The sequence below is a fragment of the Mercurialis annua genome, linkage group LG2, assembly GCF_937616625.2.
Source record: "Mercurialis annua linkage group LG2, ddMerAnnu1.2, whole genome shotgun sequence".
Lineage (NCBI taxonomy): Eukaryota > Viridiplantae > Streptophyta > Magnoliopsida > Malpighiales > Euphorbiaceae > Mercurialis > Mercurialis annua.
Genome location: NC_065571.1, coordinates 5592174 through 5615023, shown reverse-complemented (window position 1 = coordinate 5615023; position 22850 = coordinate 5592174). Strand labels below are relative to the sequence as shown.

The window sequence follows — 22850 nt, the reverse complement described above, 5'->3', positions numbered from 1 at the left end:
AGTTTGCCATTGATTTAAATTTGATTTTTAATTTAAAAAAAATATTATTCAGTTTTTATAAATTAAAAAATCAAATCAAATCTTTTTTTCCTGAAATCTATAAAATTTTGATAAACTTACTAACAAACCGAACCAAAAATTGATTTGACACGTAGCCTACATTTTTATCCTTTTTTGAAGTCATCTTTATCCATTTATTTATGAGGACTTGATGCAATAAATTGGGATATTAAACATCTTGGGGTAATTGATTCTAGGGGTCACTGTACTTTTCAAAATTTGCAAAATGGTGATCGAACTTCAAAACGTAACAAAATGGTTACTAAACTTTCAAATATGTGATTTTGGAAGGTTTTTAAGTGTTTTACGGTCAAATTATACATATGTAGTAATCAAATTTTGATTATTTATGACAAATAATATCTTAAATTTCATATATACATACAATTAACAAAAAATCGACTCAAAATATTTTTCTTCGGTGACCAAAAATCCTTCTATCTTAACATAATCAAATAGTATAGTAACTAAAATGTTACGTTTTGAAGTTCGGTCACCATTTTGCAATTTTTAAAAAGTACGGTGACCTCCAAAATCAATTACCCAACATCTTGTGTTGTAAGTTCAGTAATCATAGAAATGGTACTAGCAAGTGACAGTTGCCCCGGCAGGCCACAGTTCACTGTACATCTGCATGTGGGCGTGGGTTCGACCCACCTCTCTGCCAGCCAGTAGGCTGAAAAAATGTATTTTCTGAAAAATTTAACACTAACAACTAACATTTAACCTAGTGTAATTCTACCTTTAGCAAAAGAAATAAAAATAGAAATGGTACTAAATGTCATTTTGTTACAATAATATCATTGTGTTATAAAAAAATAAAATAGAAATGGTACTAAATTTCATTTTGTTACAATAATATCATTGTGATATAACTTTTGTTACAATAGGAGGTCACTTCGGCAAATTCGGTTAGATTTTGTTATAAAAAAGTTATTGAACTTATCATAAATTAAAAAAAGGTCACCAAGTTATATCTTTTTAAATAATTCCAGCTCTTCATGTAAGCAAAACGGTGTATTTATATGAGTGACCTTCCGCTTCCGCTGTAACAAAATATAATAACTCGGTGATCTTTTTATAAAAAAATGAAGTTCGAACTGGAATGTTTAATATCCTAATAAATTGAGAAATATATTCCAAATCTTTATTAATATATAACGGATTTTACAATAAAAATATACATACAGACTTGTACAATTTACAAATGCACATTACAGACACAAGCTTATATATACATGAAGGGATCACATTTGCACTCTTTTCATTCTTTACATAGTATAAAACAAGTATGCTGCATTACGAAGTGATAAAAGTATTCCACTCACAGGATTGGCAATGAGAACTTTGCCTAACAGAAGAGAAGCTCTGCAGTTTCTGTCCTCCTAAAATTGGATCTGTGAGCTTTGACAAAGCCATGGAGAAGATGTAGCAGTAGACATGCATATTTCGACACGTAAGACCTCATGGATGGCGCCTCGTTGAAGGACCGGTAAAACCTCCTTCCCCTTGTCTGTCATAAGATCTGCCAAAGATACATTGCGAGAATGAGACTCATCCCTCATCCGAAACCCGCGTGACCATCTTCCGAGCTTCCACCATTTTACACAGACTTTTCGCTCTGAAATCCTGCAATTCAGGATTGCTTCCATGAGATGCTCCGCCTGTCGATTGTTTTACGTTAAGATATCAGCCTAGGAATATATATAATACAAGACCGGCATATCATAGCCATATGCATGTATGACATAATATTTTAGTTTCTGACTAGTGCCTTCATTAGAGCTCACCCTTTTTGGAACATTGCCTTAGCCAAAACTCTAGACAGCAAAATACCGACAATGTAATAATAGCATAAATAATTAGTTGTGGCTGTTGCTCATAGGTAGGCTAGTTATGACAAGAAGACTGTGAACTAGAGCTTGGAAATGATTTCTTCGCTGCTCAATAAAATTGATCAAATGTGTCTCCAAGCTACAATTGAACTGCAACAGAATCCAGTTCAAAAAGCTTCTACTGTAACACCATAGACTAACCAATTCAATAACATAAATATTTTTCTTGAATCTTTCCGAAGCTCCACAAATTTTCTGGATTGTAGCTAGGTATGAAACTTGAGCTATCTATGAAAGTAATTTAACACAAAGGGCTTACATCAGCATCAGCATTTCAAGAACTCAAGAGATGGTCACAAACGAACAAAACAGACTGTGCAACAAGCCATATACGCGTCCATTTTATCACAAGGCGCAACCAATTGGGAAAAACAAAACAAGTGTCAAACCAATTCATCTAAGAGCTCAAGCTATTAGGTGAGACTAGTTTTATTATCTTTAACAAACTCCGCACGCAAAAATGCCCACGAGGCTTGAAGCGTCAATAAACAAACACATAAGTCCATCTTACCTTATACTGAAATATTTCAATTAACCAAATGAGGATTTCTAAGGATGGAATTCTAGACTAATCGATCAAAGAGACTCTTACCAAACAACTACTTCACTCTAGAGTTTAAACCGTTAGATGAGACTCTAACAATAATTTGATTATCTCTAACAACAACAACAAAATGCAAGAAAAAAACTCACTTACCTGCACTTTAAGGCAGAAAATGCAGTAGTGTAAGCCGACCAAATTAGTCACCACATTCAGCCTAGGCTTGAGAAGAAACATCTGAACATCTCTAAACGATAACTGCATCGAGTTCAAATATTCAATGGCCTTAGAATATTCTCCAGCCTCAAGTGACTGAGATAAAGAACAATGCTTCACGAACTCGATCACATCAGTAGCTTTGCTCTCCATTTCGTTATGCATCTTTATGTAAATCTCCCTCCAATCCTAATATCACAAAACTTACAATTACCAAATCAAGAAAAAAAAAATCCAGTCAAAAGCATCAAGATTTTGTTTGATACAGAATAAATTAGCAGCAACAAAGTTCAAGAATTCAATTCTTGCAAAAATACCATGTGGGCTAATTTCTTTTAACATAATTTGTAAGCATGAAAGCTGGAAATACAAAAATATAACTTGTTTATCAAGAAATAAAATAACCTTGTTGGAAGAGTTCTGGAGAGAAGGAATTGAAGGCCATCTTTGTCTAGCAAGAGACTCCCATAAGCAATCAGACCCGCATAGCTCTCTCCAAAACTTAGAGCAACTGCCTAATTTACAAACATCTGATACCTTACAAGTTTCAAGAAACAGAATTTGTAATCAATTTAAAAAAGATGGATATAAACTTTATTGAAGAAATAAAAGTATAGAAGCAGAGAAGTTGAACCTCGAGAGATAAGGCAATTTTGAGGGCGATATCAAGAGGCAGGGGTTTTTGACAAAAAAGTGCCCCTACCCAATTAATATTTCCCGTTTTGTGCCCCAGGCCACAAAAATTACATTTTTGTGCCTGGGGCCCACGCTGCCCGCAAACAGCCATTGCGGGCAGCAATCTGGCCCGCAATGGCTGTTTGCGGGCCACTTAATCCAGCTGATTAACAGCTGGATTAAGTGCTTAAGCAGCCCGCAATGGCTAATTGCGGGCTGCTTAAGCAGCCAATGATTGGGGAGATTCTCTCCCCAATCATTGGCAGCAGAATTTAAAAAAAAAACAAATTATTATATTTTTAATTTTTTAAAAAAAATTCACAACTAAAAATTGAAATATTATAAATAAAAATTATCTACAATTTCGATATTTCGATATTTAAAAGGAATTGAGCGTCTTTCCGAGTAATATTTAAGCGATAAAAATAAATTAAAAAGAAATTATACATAAATATATAAAAACCATACAACACAATTAAAAGTAACCGTAAATAAATTAATAATGCAAAAATTTAAAATTGTACAAAAATAACAAAACTACTCAGTAAAGTCTGATCTATCAGGACTCCGTAAGCGTGTCCTCATGTCGTAACCCCTGTTGACACGTCGACTCGTCTGACTATCAGTCAAACGGCGGTAACGTCTTCCATCTGGTCCGGAGCTTCTCTCTCCACTATCGGCGACTGGACTGGCCACATCCTCAATCTCGTCATCATCATCCACCTCAGGAGCAGGAGCCTGTGAGGAGGGGTCTAACCCTAATCCCAGAGAAAAAGAAGGAGCCTGCATTCCTTGGAAGTCACAAAACGGCTGTGGGTCCTGAACCAAACTGTTGATCCAAGGATCATCCAGAGAAAAATGCATCTGGGAGGGACTCTGAGTCGGGCGAGAAGAGGAGCCCGGATCTTGACCTGGCAGCATCGGAATGTAGCCCCCCTCCATAAGTCGGGACCGCTGTGAGGGAGGAGTGGTCAGGGAGCTAAAGTTCCAAGAATCGTCAAATACAGGAACAGTCGGCAAATACGTAGGTGTCTGAGGAGGAGGTGTCTGCGCCGTCTGAGTCGCCTGGAACGGGGTAAAAGCAGAAGCCGGATGCTGTGAGAACTGTGGAGGAGGAGTGGCCAGCGGCGTGATGTACTGTGCCTCCCCAAATGACGGGCCTACATAGGGTACAGACGCAGGCGGTACCGTAAAAGACGAAGCTGGATAGCGGCGAATGAAGTCCTCGGTATCCCCAAAGAAATCATGCTGAAAGAAAAGAAATTAATAATTATTATAATTGATATTAATTTGGAAAATATTTAAATTGAGATTGAAACGTACCTGTGCCGGGAGAGGGTCCGTAGGTGGTACCGAAAATGATGCAGCTGGTGGGCACTGTGTCTGCGCTGAGGTACTCCCATAATACGTCGTAGACCCGTAATACTGTCGGACGAAATCCTCAGTATCTCCGTGAAAGTCGACCTAAAAAACAAATTGTTTATTAGAATTATTGATTTAATATTCAATAAAAAAATTTTAGATTAAAACGTACTGGGGGTGGCATAGGGTTCTCTGCCATCTCGCGCGTCGCCTCGTGAGGTCTGACTCTATCCCGACGACGACCTCGTATACGCTGTACGTCGACCGTCGGGGGATCTATATGAGGCAAGGGCTGTGGCAGAACAGCAGGCTCTGGGGGTGGCCACTGTGTGTCCCTCCGGTCCTCCATGGTGCCTAACTGGTAACTACGAGCGTAAGTACCAATACTTGACCCTGCCTCTGACTGTAAGCGAATCCTCTCCATGGCATCACGCTGAAAAAAAATTAAAATAGAAAGTCAGTTAGCATATTAAATAAAAGAAAATTTAAATTAGAATTATGTAGATTACATACAGCTGATCCAGTCTCTGCTCCGTGATGGGTAATCCATCTCCAACTGATGCGTCTGTACCACTCCATGTACTCTGAATGGAAGTGGGGCGGATGGTCCAGCAACGGGCCTTGGACCACATACAGTTCCCTGGAGTCCCAAATCGCGACATACTCGCTAAATGTGTTTTGGAAGCTTGAGCTCCCCCGAAACTGGACAGTGTGGTGGATGTGGAGCTGGGAAGGTGGCTCAGGTATAGGCTGAAGCAAACCAAACTGCGCCATCACCCTATCCGGCTGGTGTCACTCGATAATATGATAGTAAATCAGTGGCACGCGAGCACGCCAGAACTGAGCACCATCCAAAAAATAAGGATGTAGCTGGCTGATAACATCCTCGGTGTATGGTTGCCAATCGATCTGCATTTATAAAATAAAGACTTTAGCAATGTTGTTGTGCAAATTGATAACTATAAAATAAAGGTTTCCAAAATAACTCACATCCGAGTAACGTAATACATCTAGTGCTAATCTCATGGCATCCAGATTGCGATGAAGAACCCGTCGAAAATCTAGCGGACCCGCCCATCTGCGCAAGTACAACATTGTTAATAAAAAAATTAAAAATTACAAATAATTGTTCATGTAAGTATTAATAAAATGATGTACCTGTCACCCAACGGTAAGTGCGGTGTGATGGCCGGGTATCTCAACCTCGGCCTGAATGGTCTTGAGCCGTAAAGACATCACATGTATTTCAATCTGAAGGCGTTCCATCAATAATTGGATTGACGTTTCCGTGTTTCTCGAAATTGTTGCGGATATTGCCGCCGGTACAGAAATGCTGTGAAAATCACAGTAGGCCTCCATCTCGCATCTGCGTTCCCACAACTTTCCCCACGAAGGCTCAGGTGAAACAACAACGTTTCCAAAATCATTCAAATTTTTTGTGTGCCGACCAACAAATATATGTCCGGCTTGTGATTTATCCATGCAAGGATGGATTGGGCTATTTTGAAAAGCCCGTTTTTTTCCATACCAAACTTCACAAAAATGATCCTCATATTTCTGCACAACTTGAATTGTCGAAGAATTTTGACGTCTTGACGAACTCATACCTATATATTACACAATGCAAAATGCAAATAACATCAAAATTTGCAAGAGCAACTACTAAGACTTTAAATTTCAAAAGAGCAGCTATTTAGATTTTCTACAATTCACATATCAGGATAATTAGTACAAGTCGAAGCATTATGGCCGGCGATACTACATCTACTGCAAAAATTAGGGTCGCTGTCCTCTCTGTAGGTCTGGTCCATATCATTTCTAATCCTTTGGTTTACCGGTCGTCCCTTCTTTCTTATCAAGTTAATGTCTGGAATAAATGGCACCTCCCGAGAACCAATCCACAGCTCGTCGGTAGGTAATTGATTAAATTGAGTATTCCATGCTTGTATGGCATTCTTGGTTTGGTACCGCCACCCTACGTAGTTGTGAGGGTTTAACTTTTCTTGTTGAATGACTGCCATGGCATGGGAGCAAGGGATCTGGCGGTGTTGGAACTTCCCGCACGTGCACTTCATCATTTGAAGGTTGACCTTCTGAGTATTTCCTCCCTTTCTTCGAAAATTGTCTTTCTTTGTAATCACTCGATAAGTCAGGGTGTCCGGGTTATATTTCTTGAGTTTATGTGTGCGGGCCTTTAATGTTGCATTTTTCAGATGCGTGTTGCAGATCGGAGTGAACATGACGCCTTTGCCGATTATCCCTTTATACATTTCCCAACGCTTGACGAACATATCGCTGAGTCTGTCAAAGATAGCCTCTATCATCGATGTGATTGGAAGCCCCCTTACATTCTTTAGAGTTGCATTAATGGACTCGGCGTAGTTCGTCGTCATTACACCGTTCCTTTGCGCCTTAATGTCCCAACACAAAGCCCACTGTTCTTTCTTAAGATATCTCTCATCGGTCAAATAAGCATACCCCGCCGGAGATCTTATTGCCATAGTGGCCATGTATCGCTCGTACTTTTTCTCTTGAAAAGTCCGACCTACACGTTAATATGAGGTATTTGTTAATGCAAAATTTATACTCTTTTTTGGTTCAATAACCAGAAATGTTGACGAGTGACAGCAAAATACCTGCTTTCTCAGCCAGCAACTTCATATCATTATTTCTGATATGAGTGTGGAAATTAGCCATTAAATGCCGAATACAGAAAAAATGATCAATCCCTTCCCATTCCGGACGCCTCAAAACCGATATTAATCCGGGAGCACGATCTGATACAATGGCCACCTTTCGGTCGCGAATGACTTGATCTCCAAGATGATTCAAAAAATATTCAAAACTCTCACTAGATTCGGACTCAACTATTGCAAACGCCACTGGCATTATGTGGTTGTTGCCATCTACCGCCGACGCTATCAACATATGCAATTTGTATTTACCATATAAGTGCGTCCCGTCGATGAATAGAACTGGTTTGCAAAATGGAAATCCGTCAACCATCGGAAAGAAGGTCCAAAACATTCGCTTGAAAATTCTACATTGCACCCCACCGCAATCAGTTAGTCGGCCTGTTTAAAATGGATATAGTTAGGATATAATGTAAATTTAATTACATATTAAATTTACAAAAGTGATTTATTTTCATACCTTCACCATGCCAAAAGGATCCAGGATTCACTTCGACCACATTATCCATGAATTTCGTGATTTGCGTGTAGTTATATTCCCAGTCCCCGTAGACGCTGCTAATTGCTCTCTCCTTTGCATACCACACCCGCTTATATGGAAGGTCCAGTCCTAAGGATTCTAAAATTCCTGCCATAAGCGTCTTAATCCGAATATCACGCTGCCCCAACACTTGACTCTTAATAAAATCGGCAATTTGAATAATTCCGAAATTTCTGTGGTTACGAGTTGACGCTAGCATATCGCATTTGTGTGGCCCTATATATTTCGTCAACGTCCATGTGTTGGTTTTCTGAAGCAGGGTGGCCCGCAGCCACCAATCGCACATTTCTCGATGCTTGCAAACTAGGACCAGTGTTGTTTTTGTTGTCCGGCGACTCTTAAACTCTCGTCCATTATCAACCGAATAAGTAATGGCACATGTTCGCACAGCCAATCGACTCGAGAAAATCATCCCGGTTTGAAATTCCATCCCACGCTGCCATTCAATGTTCGGCGCTTCCCATGTCTCGTCCACATCAAAGTCACAGAGATCGACACATCGTATGTGTTGCGGAAGTCGAGACTGGTAATGTGTAATATTACTTGGTTGTTCAGCGATTAGAATATCCTCCATATCCTCTTCCTCACTATCATAGTGCTCATCTTCTTCCTCTTCCACACTGCCTCTCTCAGACTCACTAGAACATAAATCTAGTTGCATCGAAGTTTCATTAGAAGCCGAAATATGATACTCCACGTAGAACTCTAACACGTTCAACGTCGGCATCCGAGCTGTCTGGTTCAGAATCGCAAATACGTGTTGGTCATCTTGCACTTCGAACAACGAGTATGAACATATCTCGTACCTTTCAACATGAGGTAGCCGAAAATAAATTTTCGTCACCTCCGGAGGGCTCACACTAGTAGATACTGCCGTTCTACAGATTTCGGCCAACTCCCCAAAATTTATTCTTCCATTAATCGGCACATGAACATATCTACCCCCCAAATATTCAACTCCACGAGGGGAGTTTATGATGCTACCATCACACCATATCACAAATAATATGGTGTTTGACGCCATTACTACAAACATGCGTAATAAATTAATATTAAAGTAATTTCTACAAATGTACATTTCTAGGCTTAATTAATATTAAAGTAATTTCTACATATATATTTATAAAGTAATATTTTTAACAATTTATAAACAGTTTATTTAAAAATTTAAATTAATTTATTTAACTATTTAGCAAATCGTCCACATTTTAATCAAACTATTATATATTATATCAAATATTTATGAGTAATGTTCATTCTATAATGTTTTTGTGTTTTATATTCATACAAATCGTTTTAATATTCTAAATCTAAATTTAATAATATAAATTTTAAATCTAATATTAACTAAATTCTAAATCTAACAATACACATTTATTATTCTAAATCTAACAATACATATTTATTATTTATTAAAAAAATTAGCTATAAAAAATAAAAAGTAATACGGACTTACCTCTTGTAGTCCTCGCAAAATAATAATAATAAAATTTTAAGCTCCAAAATAATCCGATTAAGCTCCAAAAATAATCCGCCAAATTACTCCAAATCCGCCAAATTACTCCAAATCCGCCAAATTATTCCAAATCCGATTAAGCTTTTTTTTTATGTTTGATTTGAAGTGTAAGTGTGGTGAAACTTCACCACACACCCCCCTTAAATAGGGGATGTCGCCCGCAAACAGCCATTGCGGGCGACATTAAATTCCCTGCCATGTGGCAGGGAATTTAATTACTGGCCCGCAATGGCTGTTTGCGGGCCAGTTAATCACCCTTAATCAGGGTGATTAACTGGCCCGCAAACAGCCATTGCGGGCAATATTGCTGCCCGCAATGGCTGTTTGCGGGCAGCGTGGGCCCCAGGCACAAAAATGTAATTTTTGTGGCCTGGGACACAAAACCATAAATATTAATTGGGTAGGGGCACTTTTTTGTCAAAAACCCAAGAGGCAGAGAGCTCTGTATTGTGCTCTCTGTTTGTTTCATTTCTTGTTTGATTTTTGGCAACGCCTTTTGATGATTTTAGTACTTTCCACATATAAAGAAGACACTCAATGATCTGATCATTTCCCCCATCAACTTGTTGCTAATTCAACCAGTTTGACCCCAAAAATATAACGACCAAAGGATAATTTTGATCCGTGAACTTATGCGTCAGAGTCAATGATCCAATTTTAATTAAAGAGTTTTTTATTAATTAATATAAATATAAAAAATAGGCTTAATCACCAAAAACCCCAAACTTTTAGCCCATTTTTAAATGCATTGCAATTTTATCAACTGCATTCTAATTCGCACCTTTAGTTTTTAATTCCACCATCAAGTACTAAATTGATCTTTTCTCCATTTGAAAAAAATTAAAATCAGTCATCAATTTTTATTTTTTTGTATGGAGAAGAGTTCAAACAAGTATTTTATAAGAAGTTTCTATAAATTTTTCCCGAGTGAAAAAGAGTCCAATTTGATTTTTAGATTAGAATTGAAACCCAAATGTGCGAATTAGGGTGCAGTTGAAAAAACTGCAATGTTAAGGTGCAACTGAAAATGGGTTAAAAGGTAGGTGGTTTTTTGGTGATTAGCCTAAAAGATAATATTATTTTTATTCGATTAAAACTACTAAAAGTGAGTTAACTAATTTTGATGTTCAAGTTTAGAAACCGCAACGAACTTTGGTTTCAAAAACAAAATGTACAGTACTTATAAATTGAACCATAATCAGACGACATGCTATTTGCTGACCGTAAGTGTTTTGTTTAATTTTACCCTAAATTATTGTCGTTTGTTTGAAAGTGTTATAACGTTTTGCTCATTTAACAAACGGCAGAGAAAAAAAGTTTATAATCTTCGTTCGAACGACAGAAAGTCTGGGTGGTGGGGTTCTGCTTGTCAAATAATACCCAAACGACAAGGAGTAGAATGACATAAAATAAAAACACAAGGACCAATCTGATATTTTTTTAGAAATTTCAGAGATTGAAGAATACCCTTTTGTTTTCCATTACCAGCCTTACATTTTTTCCTTTTCTCGCTGATCTTTTCAGCACTCCTTTTTCACTTTCTTGATCAAAGTTCTTTAATTTCTCATTATTTTCAAGAACCAAGTAAGAAAAAATGTCACTCTGTTTCTCCTCAAATATATTCACTCACATTTCACCAACTTTTCAAACTTCCAAAACTAAATTCTCATCACAATTCATCAACCAAATCCAGGTAAATTCTCTGTCTTCTTCTTTATCACAGCATTTTAAGTTAACCAACAGACAAAACCATTACAATCACATTACAGCTTCAGCAACAACTTCAGAGTTGTCCCAATCTTCATTCAGAACCAAGAATCCAAAAGATATTAACATTCTGGTAGTTGGTTCAACTGGGTACATTGGCAAATTTGTAGTAACAGAATTGGTTAACAGAGGGTTTAATGTCATAGCCGTTGCTCGAGAAAGAAACGGAATCAAAGGTAAAAACAGTAAGGAAGAGACTGTTAATCAGTTAAAAGGAGCTAATATTTGTTTCTCTGATGTGACTAAGTTAGATGAACTGGAGAAATCTTTGAATGAATCTGGTGTTTCAGTTGATGTTGTTGTTTCTTGCTTAGCTAGTCGTAGCGGTGGTGTTAAAGATTCATGGAAGATTGACTATGAAGCAACCAAGAATAGTCTTGTTGCTGGTAGAAAATTTGGAGCTCAGCATTTTGTGTTGCTGTCTGCAATTTGTGTGCAGAAGCCCCTGCTCGAGTTTCAGCGGGCTAAGCTGAAATTCGAGGCGGAATTGATGAGGGAAGCGGAAGATGGTGGGGGGTTTAGTTATAGTATTGTGAGGCCAACTGCTTTCTTTAAGAGTTTGGGTGGTCAGGTTGAGTTGGTTAAAGATGGGAAGCCTTATGTTATGTTTGGGGACGGGAAGTTGTGTGCGTGTAAGCCGATAAGCGAGCAAGATTTGGCTTCGTTTATTGCGGATTGCGTGTTGAGTGATGATAAAGTTAATCAGGTTTTGCCTATTGGAGGTCCGGGGAAGGCGTTGACGCCGTTAGAACAAGGGGAAATGTTGTTTAAACTGTTGGGGAAGAAGCCACAGTTCTTGAAAGTGCCTATTGGGATAATGGATTTTGCTATTGGAGTTCTTGATTTTCTTGTTAAGATCTTTCCTTCGATGGAAGACGCGGCTGAATTTGGCAAAATTGGAAGGTATTACGCGGCTGAGAGTATGCTGATTCTTGATCCTGAGACGGGTGATTATAGTGCTGAGAAAACGCCAAGTTATGGGAAGGATACATTGGAAGAATTCTTTGAAAGGGTTCTGAGAGAAGGAATGGCTGGTCAAGAACTAGGTGAACAAACAATCTTCTGAATTGCTGCATATTTCAATGCTAAATAGAGTCCGGACAATTTTCTAATACGGCGCATTTAAAGGTATGCAAGCTGCTATTCTAAACCCTTATTGCTCCTCTGTGAATTGTGATTCTTTTGTAAATGTTATTCCTGTAATGAGAAATGCTTAAAAATTGTTACAGGCTGCTACCTGTTTTTGCCACTCATGTTCACTTGTAGTCTATAACTCTGTTTATGTATATTATATCTTGGACGAGAACTTTTCTGAGTACTACCTTTCTGCGTTTTATTTCCATTTCCAAAACACATCTGAAACTCTATATGTGTATAACTCATTCTCGTAAAATATACTGTTTCCTGTTAAGACATTTCTCGTTTTAACGTTTTGTTTTCTTATTACGTAGTGTATATTAACTAAATCAATTATGTTGGTGTCATGATGTTAAATTTGTGCTTCTCTGAGTTGTTTCATGCTGTGGTTGGCTTATGTACTTGAACTTGAGTCGAGTGTTTACGTATTTTAGAATAGTCTAGATTCAAGTGATAGAAATATAGTCATAGCATTTAAGAAATTGAGTGAAACTATAAACAAAAATAATAAATCAAACTTGTAGGAACAAAACTTACACTTCACTACCAAAGAAACCTCTAGGTTTACTCTGAACTGAACACACGACAACACTACTTAGAAAGATCAAACATTTCTTTACACACGAAACACTTTGGGGTGGTCACAAAGAATTAGACATGTAATTAAAGAGCTTGCAATGCTATCTATTCTGCTTTACGGACCCGACTGTAGAGGGTCCAGATCGAAAGTGCAATGAGCAAAACGAGCACTATTGAAGCAATCAATGACACTGCAACTGCGCTAATCATATGGTCGCAGAATGTGCCGTAAACATTGCACACTTTTCTCCATCCTGTATGCTTATTGCCCTTCAACCCAATGTAGCCAACTGCTCCTGCCGTACCTGTCGCGGCGACTACTATCCCCAGCATCAACTGCATTATAATTTTATGACAAAGTCAAATTTAAATCTCAATCCTTAATGTTTGAAGTATAGTTTAATATTTGAAGTATAGTGGATTACAAAGTAGGAAAGTTGATAGAAATGAAGCTTACCACATCCCAAATTGCATAATAGAACAAGACTTTTGCTGTAGAAGTTGGCTTAGCAATGACCCCAAGCGATGTTAGTGTTGTGATGATACTGTATAGGCAAGCTACTGATAATGCAGCCACAAAGTATCTGCACAACAGTAAATAAATATTATTTATTTTAAAGAACAAAACTTTCAACTTAAATACAACTATTTTTTTTATATATATATATAATAGGGGAGGCGAGAGCGCTTATATGAAGATTTGAACCCATGATCTTAACAGTTTGCTGCCAGCGTTTATACCATTTGAGCTATAACTCATTGGTAAAAAAAAATTGATAAAAAATATATTTCGAGTTTCATTAATATTAAGTAATATTTATTTATCATTTTTTCTTCCGTTTCAACTTAATGTGTCTTTTTTATTGAAAAATAAAAAAACTGTTTTAATTATTACAATAGCATCAAATCAAATCATTTTTTTTTGCTTTAGATTATAAAAAGTCTATTATATATTTAATTTATTGATAAATTCTTCTAATATGATTTGGTCAAGGATATTTTGAAATAGTTGACTAATTTATGAATAGAGCTGATTATTAGGCCGAATGCTCGTGAGGCACACCTAGGCTCGGCCCGCTTGTGCGGGCTTGGAATTTCATACTTTTTTCAAGCCCAATCCAAGTCCAAACCTGTGGTAGACTCGATTCTTTTAGCTATGGGCTTCGATTTTTATAATTTTGAATAAATTTTGAGAAATTTAGGAAAAATACTCTAATTTTTAAAATATTTATAAATTATACCTCACCAACAAAAAGTTAATACAAATACTCTCGGGTTTTTAATACTTTATATTTTACTCTTAACATGTATCTTATTTATTATCTTATCTCTCTAATTTAAAACAAATACTCTCTATTATTTTAAAGTTACATTTTTACTCTGTACAGTTTTTCTCAGTCTCCTTCAATCATTAGCTTAACTGTTTCCTCTTCTCTCTAACACCTCCTCTCCTCTTTTTCCTCCAAAAAAAACCTACATCATCGATCTTTAAACATGTTTAATTATGATACTATACCCACCAATGGCGCAATTCTCAACGCTTCAGGTATCAATAATAGTTACGGAGTCGACGGCCGTGAATTGGGTCCTAAATTGAATGCCGATTATTTATGCCGCTAGGGTTATTGATTGTTATATTTTGTTATTATTGTTTGATTTCAATCTTAGGTAATTTTTAATTGATTGTTTCCATTTTGATTATGTTTTCATTAGATGGAACTGATTTTGAAATTTGTGTTTAGTTTTGATTTTATGTGAATTAATTGTTTTGATTTATGATGTTTTGTTGTTGATTTTGTGATTTTGTATTGGGCATTGAATATTTGTTCATCACTTTATTGTAGGATTTGCAGAAAAGTTTCTTTTATTGGATTGTGTTTAATTTCTTGTTCTGGGTTACTCTTTTTTTCTTTTACAATATGATATTTCATTTTTACAGTTGATTTTGTGCCTTATTTTATAGTTTAAAATAACATTTGTAGAATTTTCAGCTTCAGAGGAAAGAAGACACAAACGACAAGTTCAATAGATTTGCCTCAAAGGGATATTTGCCAATAAAATCAAATGGAATGTGCAAGTTTGATAGGTCTGTCATCTCAGCATTAGGAAGATGAACTAAATCATGAACTTAAAGTTTAGAAGATGACCGGTTCTTAAAGGATTGATCATTATCCTATATATCCAAGCTTGTTGTATTTTTTTTTACAAAAGATAGAATTCATTAGAACAAGATCAAAGTACAATTTAGAAAGTCATATCACAAGATTAAAACTATATAATCTTTCAAGTGGATTTTGTATTCTTGTTGCAAAAATAAAAGCAACGTTTAAATATCAAGATAAACTCCAAAAAAGTTTTATTGTTTTCTAGATGGCTTTTAATTATTTTGGTTATAATTTTCAATTAAAGATTAAAGTGGACTTCATTTAATAATTTATTTTCTTTTCCTTTTTTATTTTGCTCTTGATAAAATTATGCTACTCTCATAATAATAATATTATAATATGATTATGATAATATTATGATAAGGGTATATGATAATATTATGATAATATTATGATAAAGTACTTAAACAAATTGGCATAATAGGATTATGACAATATTTTGATAATATTATGATAATATTATGTGAAAGTACGTAACATAAATTTCCCTATTAAAATTATGATAATATTATGATAAGAGTATGATAATAATATGATAAGATTATTATAAGGTTAATGATAATATTATGATAATGTTATATGATAATATTATGATAATGTTATATGATAATATTATGATAATGTTATATGATAAATTTGAATAATAAGATTATGATAATATTATGATAAAGTACGTAAAATAAATTTGCATAATAAGATTATGATAATATTATGATAAAGTACGTAAAATAAATTTGCATAATAATATTATGATAATATTATGATAAAGTTATGACAATATTATGATAAAATATGTATAATAAATTTTCATGGTTATGCTAATATTATGATAAAAAACGTATAATAATTTTTTATGATAATATTATGATACAGTTATGATTATAGCATGATAAAGACTATGATAAGACTATGATATTATTATATGATAATTTCATGATAAGAGTTATTACATAGGTTACGATAAACTACGTAAAATAATTTTATGTTGTACGGTTATGATAATATTATGATACAACTATGATAAGATATGATAATATAATGATAATATAATGATAACATTATAATAATATTATGATAATATAATGATAAGGTTATGATAAGATACACAATTTTTATAACATACATATGATAATACTATAATAAAGTTATGGTAATATTTATGATAGAGCATGTTATGATAATATTATAATAAAATTATGATATTGTTATGAAAATATTATCTATTTTCGCATAAATTACATAAGATTATAATAATAATATGGTAAAGTTATGATAAATTTATAATAAGGTTATGATATTATTATATGACAATATTATCTAATTTTGTATGGATTATGTAAAATATTTTATGCAAGAATTATATAAAAATTTATGATAAAATTATAAAAGTTATATAATATAAATGACAAAGTAATAGTCTATAATTATCAACATATTTAATTAATATATGTTTGTTATAAATAATTTTTATTATTTTATTCAGTTTATATAAATCTTTAAATTTGCTAGTAATATAATAAAATATTAAAATAATAGTAGATTTAAAATTAATTTACTAATATTTGAACATATAAAAAAAATATTGATAATTTATAATTTGTTATATCTGCCGTTAATTTAAATAATAAAAGACAAAAAAAAATGAAAAAACTATGGAGCAAGTAAAAAAAAGGTCAGTAACAAAGTTGCAGGTTGAAGATTATGTGTCATTAATTTAAGGAATAAAGACAAATAAAGATTCAAAAAATATTGAACAAGTAGAAAATTGTTTTGCAGGTTGTGTCAGAGAGAGAGAGAGTGAAAGAGAGAGAGATAGAGTAGATTTAAATGTATCAGGTTGAACATTACACACTCAGAGTAGAATCATAATTTTTTCACACACGGAGAGTATAAACACAAAAGAGTTAAAATCAAGATGTATTTTTATTAAGTTCTCCGCATTGAGGTATAATATATAAATATTTTATTATTTTAGGTAAATATGTAATGTTCTCATAAATTTTCATGTAAGCCTAAGAATATCGATATGAATCATTATAAATTTAAAATAATGACTAGAAAATACTCTCCCTAAATACTGCATGGAGCCATGGACAACAATCTATATATCATATATGGCAAAAAAAAGAGAAAATAACAAGAAAGCAAGAAAAAAGACTCCACTTTTCACATAATGTAATTTTATTAAGTTTGTTTACTTTGTTACCATGTATGAGTGTTTTATTTCATCCAACACCACCTTTTCCTAATAACCTACACATGTCCTATACTAAACCCTCATTTAAATTTTTTTTTTTTATAAAAAAAGGGTCCCCTTTTACAGCAGGCCTGACGCGCGTCAGGCCTGCTGACGCGTGAAACAGGTGCACATGCACCTGTTTCACGATTTCTTGGGAAACATGTGCATGGTGCACCTGTTATCCCATATTATGTATAAAATGGAGACCTTTTTTTCAAAGGTCCCCATACACTTTTTTTTAATATATAATATATATTTATATATATTTATTTATTTAAATGTTAAATATTTATCTTAAATATTTTAAAAAACTCAAACCATTAATTTATTTATATATTTTATAAATATAACGTATCAAAAATAATTTATTTTATATAAATTTTAGAAATATTAATTTTAAGTTTAAGATATATATTTAAATAGACTATTGTTAAATTAAGTTAAAAATTAAAAAATAATCAAACATATAATTTGATACATCTCGATACATATTATATATATATTCGATCGTTCGAAATATTTTCTTGTTTTTTATATTTGTTTAGTTTTCTTACATATTTTAATTATACATATTTGATACATTTCCGATACATATTTATTGTTTGGTGCATGTTCATATCATTTAGAGCTGGTGAATTTTTATTAAAAATCAATATTTTTGTTAAAACCAACCCTTGATTTGCTAGTGAATATGAGAATGGTGGTGTTACTTTTTTTATTATTTTACAACTATAGTGAAATTTTTCGACACATGTTTGATATATTATGATACATATAGGATACATCTTCGATACATATTTGATACATCCCTCATATATAATTTAGATCGTTTGGTCATTTTTTTTATTTTTTTTGTCGATTTAATTAAATCAACCGACTAATTCTATTGGTTTGTTATTATATTTTAAAAAATAAATACATCTCTAATACATATTTAATACATCTCGTAATTATACATGATATATATACTTTTCATATTTGATACATAATTTATACATGATAGATATTTTTTTTATGTTTTTAATACATATTCTTTAAAGTTTTATTACATATATTGTTTATACATATTTGATATATCTTCGTTACGTGTTTGATATTTCTTCGATGCATGTTTAATACATGTTTGATACATGTTTGATACATCTTAAATATATATTTGATATTTTTTTGATACATGTTTGATACATGTTTGATACATATTTGATATATTCGGTCATTCAATCCATTTTTCATATTTTTTATACATCTTTTTTTGAATTTTATTAGATATATTTTTTAATATCTGTTTTAGTACATCTCTGCGACATATCAAAATTTGTATTACATGTATAATTTTTATACATAATTAATAAATCTATAATACATAATTTATATATAAAAAAATATATTATTCATGTATCAGACTTATATTCGGTATGTATCAATAATGTATCCGGTATATAATTTATAAAATAATATTTTTTAAAAATTTTATTATTTATATATTTTTAAAATTTAATATTTTTTTTAAAATTAAAATTAAAACAAATTATTTTATTGTTTTAAAAGAAATAAAAAAAATAAACACCATGTTAGCAGGTGCACCAAAGTGCACCTGCTAACATGGGTTAGCTTCAGTAGGTCTGACGCGCGTCAGACCTACTGACGCGCGCTGATGTCAGTGTCATACGCTGACATCAGCGCACATGCTATGGGTGTAATATTTTTTTAGAAGGTGGTACCCATGAAATAAAAGTCAATTTTATTGTAAAAGAAGAAAATGGTAGCCACTTTTGTGGTAATTTTGTTATCTTCTCCAAAAAAAAATCCAACTATGTTATGTATAAACAAATAAGATTAAAGAAAATTTATGTTAGCTATAATCACTCACATTAATGCTGGTGAATTATCAAATTTTGCTTCGATTGGCAATACAAGACCAGGCACTCCTGGTACAGGAATCAACTTTGTTTGCATGGCAGTAGACATTACAACAATGGCAATTAGGGTTGTTGCAAACAGAAAAACACTAAGACCCACATCAACCCCGAAATACTCCCGACGTGCCGGCAGTGGTGCAACTTCTGGGTCCGTCTTACCGGTGGTCAGGGCCGGCCTTAGATGAAACGAGTCCCTAGGCGGTTAAATAAATATAAACTATATATTAATTGTTTTAACAATAACGGATAATTTTTAATATTTTTAATAATAAAAATACATAATATGTAAATAAATATATAAAAATAAATATATAAAAACTTCAAAACGTAATGATAATTTTAAAATATTAGAATTCTAAATTTTAAAAAAATCTTGAAATGAAGCATTCATCACATCAATCTTTTGATCAACTTTTTTTGATATTAACTAAAATAAAATAATATAATAAATAAAATAAAACATAAATTTGATTTTAAAAAGAAACTTGTGTTGAAACTATAATGTCATCATTGTTGAATATAAAAAAAATAAACAAATCAATTTTTTTAATATAATTGAAAAATAATTTAAATAAAAAATGACCATAAATAATAAAATAATATAAATAAAAAAGTTAATCAATTACTTTAATTGTCTATTTTTTTATCAATTTAGCTTAATATAAGAACATGTGATAAGCTAAATTATTAATTAAAAAAACAATAATTAATTAGAAGCTATGTATACAAATATGTTTAATTAGATATTAGTTTTGTAAAATTCTTATGTTTTGAAGCAGTTTGTTTGAAGATTTATTAAAAATTCTTGCATGTAAAATGCATATGGATATATATGTATTTAATATAAGATTATTTTTAAAAAAATATGATTATAGGTATATGCACAATTTTCTTTTCTTTGAGAGTAAATATTTGGTTGGTATGTATAAATTTGTTTTATCTTTAGTTTTTGAATAATTTTTTTTTTTGGCCAATTTTGGTCTAGATTTAAAAATTATTTTCTACCATAGTATTTTAATTGAGATTAGATCTAATCTAATCAAAATTAAGAGTAGTTTTTTTCATCTTTCGAGATGAAATTGTTTTTTGCGATGTAAACGACTTAGATCTCCGAAACAATTATAGGCAGCATCTTACGACGGATTTCATCAAGTACAGGTATGTTTTGTGTCAATATCGATGTTGTTTTTAATCTTCAAGAGAACAGATGTATCACTAAAGATGTGATCAGGCGTGCATTCGAAGTTAGACTTCCTTAGAACGTTCAATAAATCTAGATTTTATTATTAGATCTAGTTTTAGTCTACAAATTTGGGTGACCCATGGTGGTTAGTTTAGCCCTAGTCAATGACTGTATTTTTACAGCTCTCATCATCTTTTCTAGAATAGTTGACTCAGTATGTTGAGAAACCGTTCATGTAATTTTCGTTAGGCCAAACCCATTCCCAGGTCCCTCTACTCTTCACTTTTTTTTCATCAGGTCCTTATACTTCAATTTGTCGTTTTTGAATCCCTATACTTTAATTTTTGTTGTTTTTATACCCCTATACGCAGAAAATATGGAGAGTGTGCTACACTCTCCGTTAAATAATACACTCCGTTAAATAATGACGTGTAAAAATTAAAAAGATAATGTGGCTAAAATTGAAGGACCAAATAACACTTTTTTCCCCAAAAAAAATTTATTGTCGAAAAAAAACTATTTTGCCGGATTCCTCCATTAATGGAGGAGAGAAGCAGGTCTCTCCTCCATTAATGGAGGAAACGAGCATCTTCGTCTCCTCCATTGAGGAAACGAGCTCTGTGCTCGTTTCCTCCAAATGGAGGAAACATCAGTTCCTCCATTAATGGAGGAGAGAAAGGCCACCACATTGTAGTGGTGGCCGGCCGGATTTTCCGGTATAAAAAAAACTCGATTTAAATTTATATTTAAGTAGATTAAAATTTAATTTTTATATAAATTGAGATGTAATTCATTAAATAAAAATTTTATGGGTGCCGATCGGAGTGGGGGAGAAAACGATGGTGAGACTAAAATTACGGATAAAATTTTATTTCAAAATAAAAATTAAATTCCGAAATAAATTAAAATAATAAACTAATTATAATTATTTGATTAATTTTAAGTAGTTAATGCTACACTATTAATTATCTATAAATATATATAATATAATAAATAATTTAAAAGAAATAAAGTTTGATTTTAATTTGTAGAGTAAGTATAAGGATTTTAATGTAGTATAAATTAAATACAAGAATTTTAAGGTATTTTTTACTTCATTTGAAAGTTGAAAATGTTACATTTTTTTCCACACTCTCAATAACGGAGAGTGAGGTACACTCTCCAAATTCCATCCATAAAAGGGTGTAATAACAACAAAATTGAAATTTAAAGGATCTGTAAACGTCAAATTGAAGTATAGGGACCTGATGAAAAAAAAGTGAAGAGTAGAAGGACCTGAGAATGGGTTTGGCCTTTTCGTTATTATTAATGGAAATTTTAGCCTTTGTTAAAAAAAAGAAACATTATATATTCTATTTAATATTCTTTATTATATTAATTTGATTCTACAGAAGAAACCAAGATTTTGCCACCTTGTAGCACTTTAATTATAATAAGCCACCTGATCTGTAGCTTAATAATTGCAATATCAATCATTGCAAGCATATATAGCTTAACTATGGCATGTCCATAGTTCTAAAATCTGATTAGGACTTTACCTGAGATTCGACTGTAATTAAAAAAATAATACTCCAATGAGTTATAGTTTAAATGGTATAAACGCTGAGTAGCAAACTATTAGATCGTGATGGGTTTAATTTTTCCCATAAACGCTATCTCTTCCCAATTATCCAAAAATAGAGTCAAATAACGCCATGTCATGTCGTTTGTCACACCAGATTGTATTACAGCCCAACATTTATCAAGTCAGGGGCTAATATAAATTTTTATAGTGATACAGATTTGACATTGCTTTTTAACCTCATTATTTATCATGTGAGATGCTTTCTAGCCTAATAGTTTAAAATAGTTAACTATTTTTTATTTTTTTATATTTTTTCTATTCATTTTGAGTTTCAAACTTGCTTCTTTTTTTTGTGCTTCAACCATTCAAAAGTTAAAAGTTTAGAATTTAATTTTGTTTTTGTTTTTAATTTAATTTGTTGAGTTAGATTTTACAGTTGTACAAAATACTAACGAAAAAATTAGTATAGAAATTCAATTGAAACTTAGATCTGAAGAGCTAAAAATTTGATACAATTAAAATGATTGTAAAAAGTTAGATAGATTTACAATAAAATACTAAATTAATTTATAAACTTTCACAGCTTACATTTAAAAAATATTCAAAAAAAAATTGTTTGAACCATTAAATCTTTATTTTTAGGGTTAATGGCAAATTAATACACGAACTTTACCCTAATTTGCAATTACAACACGAACTTTGAAACTTGACAATTTAATACAGCAATTTTCATTTTTTTGGCAAATTAGTACACCGACCAATCATACAACAACACATGGCTTTATATGACAATGTCCA

The 22850-nt window shown here is 32.6% G+C and overlaps 4 protein-coding genes and 2 long non-coding RNA genes across 6 annotated transcripts; 2 read left to right on the top strand and 4 right to left on the bottom strand.

Annotated features, from left to right (window-relative positions):
- Nucleotides 1-1185: 1185 nt before the first annotated feature.
- On the bottom strand, nucleotides 1186-10071 carry LOC126669855 (uncharacterized). Its single transcript, XM_050363421.2, has 5 exons — nucleotides 9938-10071; nucleotides 3347-3390; nucleotides 3118-3249; nucleotides 2653-2901; nucleotides 1186-1724 (listed from the first exon to the last, which is right to left on the bottom strand). Exons 1-5 carry the CDS (start codon nucleotides 9966-9968, stop codon nucleotides 1446-1448), a joined length of 735 nt encoding a protein of 244 aa, XP_050219378.1. The 5' UTR covers nucleotides 9969-10071; the 3' UTR covers nucleotides 1186-1445.
- Nucleotides 3863-4969, bottom strand: LOC126669852 (pollen-specific leucine-rich repeat extensin-like protein 2). Its single transcript, XM_050363420.1, has 3 exons — nucleotides 4922-4969; nucleotides 4711-4851; nucleotides 3863-4635 (listed from the first exon to the last, which is right to left on the bottom strand). The coding sequence occupies exons 1-3, from the start codon at nucleotides 4946-4948 to the stop codon at nucleotides 3925-3927; spliced, it is 879 nt and encodes a 292-aa protein (XP_050219377.1). The 5' UTR covers nucleotides 4949-4969; the 3' UTR covers nucleotides 3863-3924.
- On the bottom strand, nucleotides 5545-5969 carry LOC126669856 (uncharacterized). Its single transcript, XR_007638580.2, has 3 exons — nucleotides 5908-5969; nucleotides 5740-5827; nucleotides 5545-5658 (listed from the first exon to the last, which is right to left on the bottom strand). It is a non-coding gene; the product is annotated as an uncharacterized LOC126669856 (long non-coding RNA).
- A 923-nt stretch (nucleotides 10072-10994) lies between the features above and the next one.
- Nucleotides 10995-12709, top strand: LOC126670378 (divinyl chlorophyllide a 8-vinyl-reductase, chloroplastic). The gene has a single exon (XM_050364091.2). It carries the CDS (start codon nucleotides 11094-11096, stop codon nucleotides 12330-12332), a length of 1239 nt encoding a protein of 412 aa, XP_050220048.1. The 5' UTR covers nucleotides 10995-11093; the 3' UTR covers nucleotides 12333-12709.
- Nucleotides 12710-13087: 378 nt separating this feature from the next.
- Nucleotides 13088-21964, bottom strand: LOC126668094 (CASP-like protein 1D1). Its single transcript, XM_056104613.1, has 5 exons — nucleotides 21930-21964; nucleotides 21607-21732; nucleotides 19257-19499; nucleotides 13440-13566; nucleotides 13088-13318 (listed from the first exon to the last, which is right to left on the bottom strand). Exons 1-5 carry the CDS (start codon nucleotides 21962-21964, stop codon nucleotides 13088-13090), a joined length of 762 nt encoding a protein of 253 aa, XP_055960588.1.
- LOC126669988 (uncharacterized) lies at nucleotides 14328-15185 on the top strand. The gene is made up of 2 exons (XR_007638606.2): nucleotides 14328-14528; nucleotides 14974-15185. It is a non-coding gene; the product is annotated as an uncharacterized LOC126669988 (long non-coding RNA).
- Nucleotides 21965-22850: the final 886 nt, after the last annotated feature.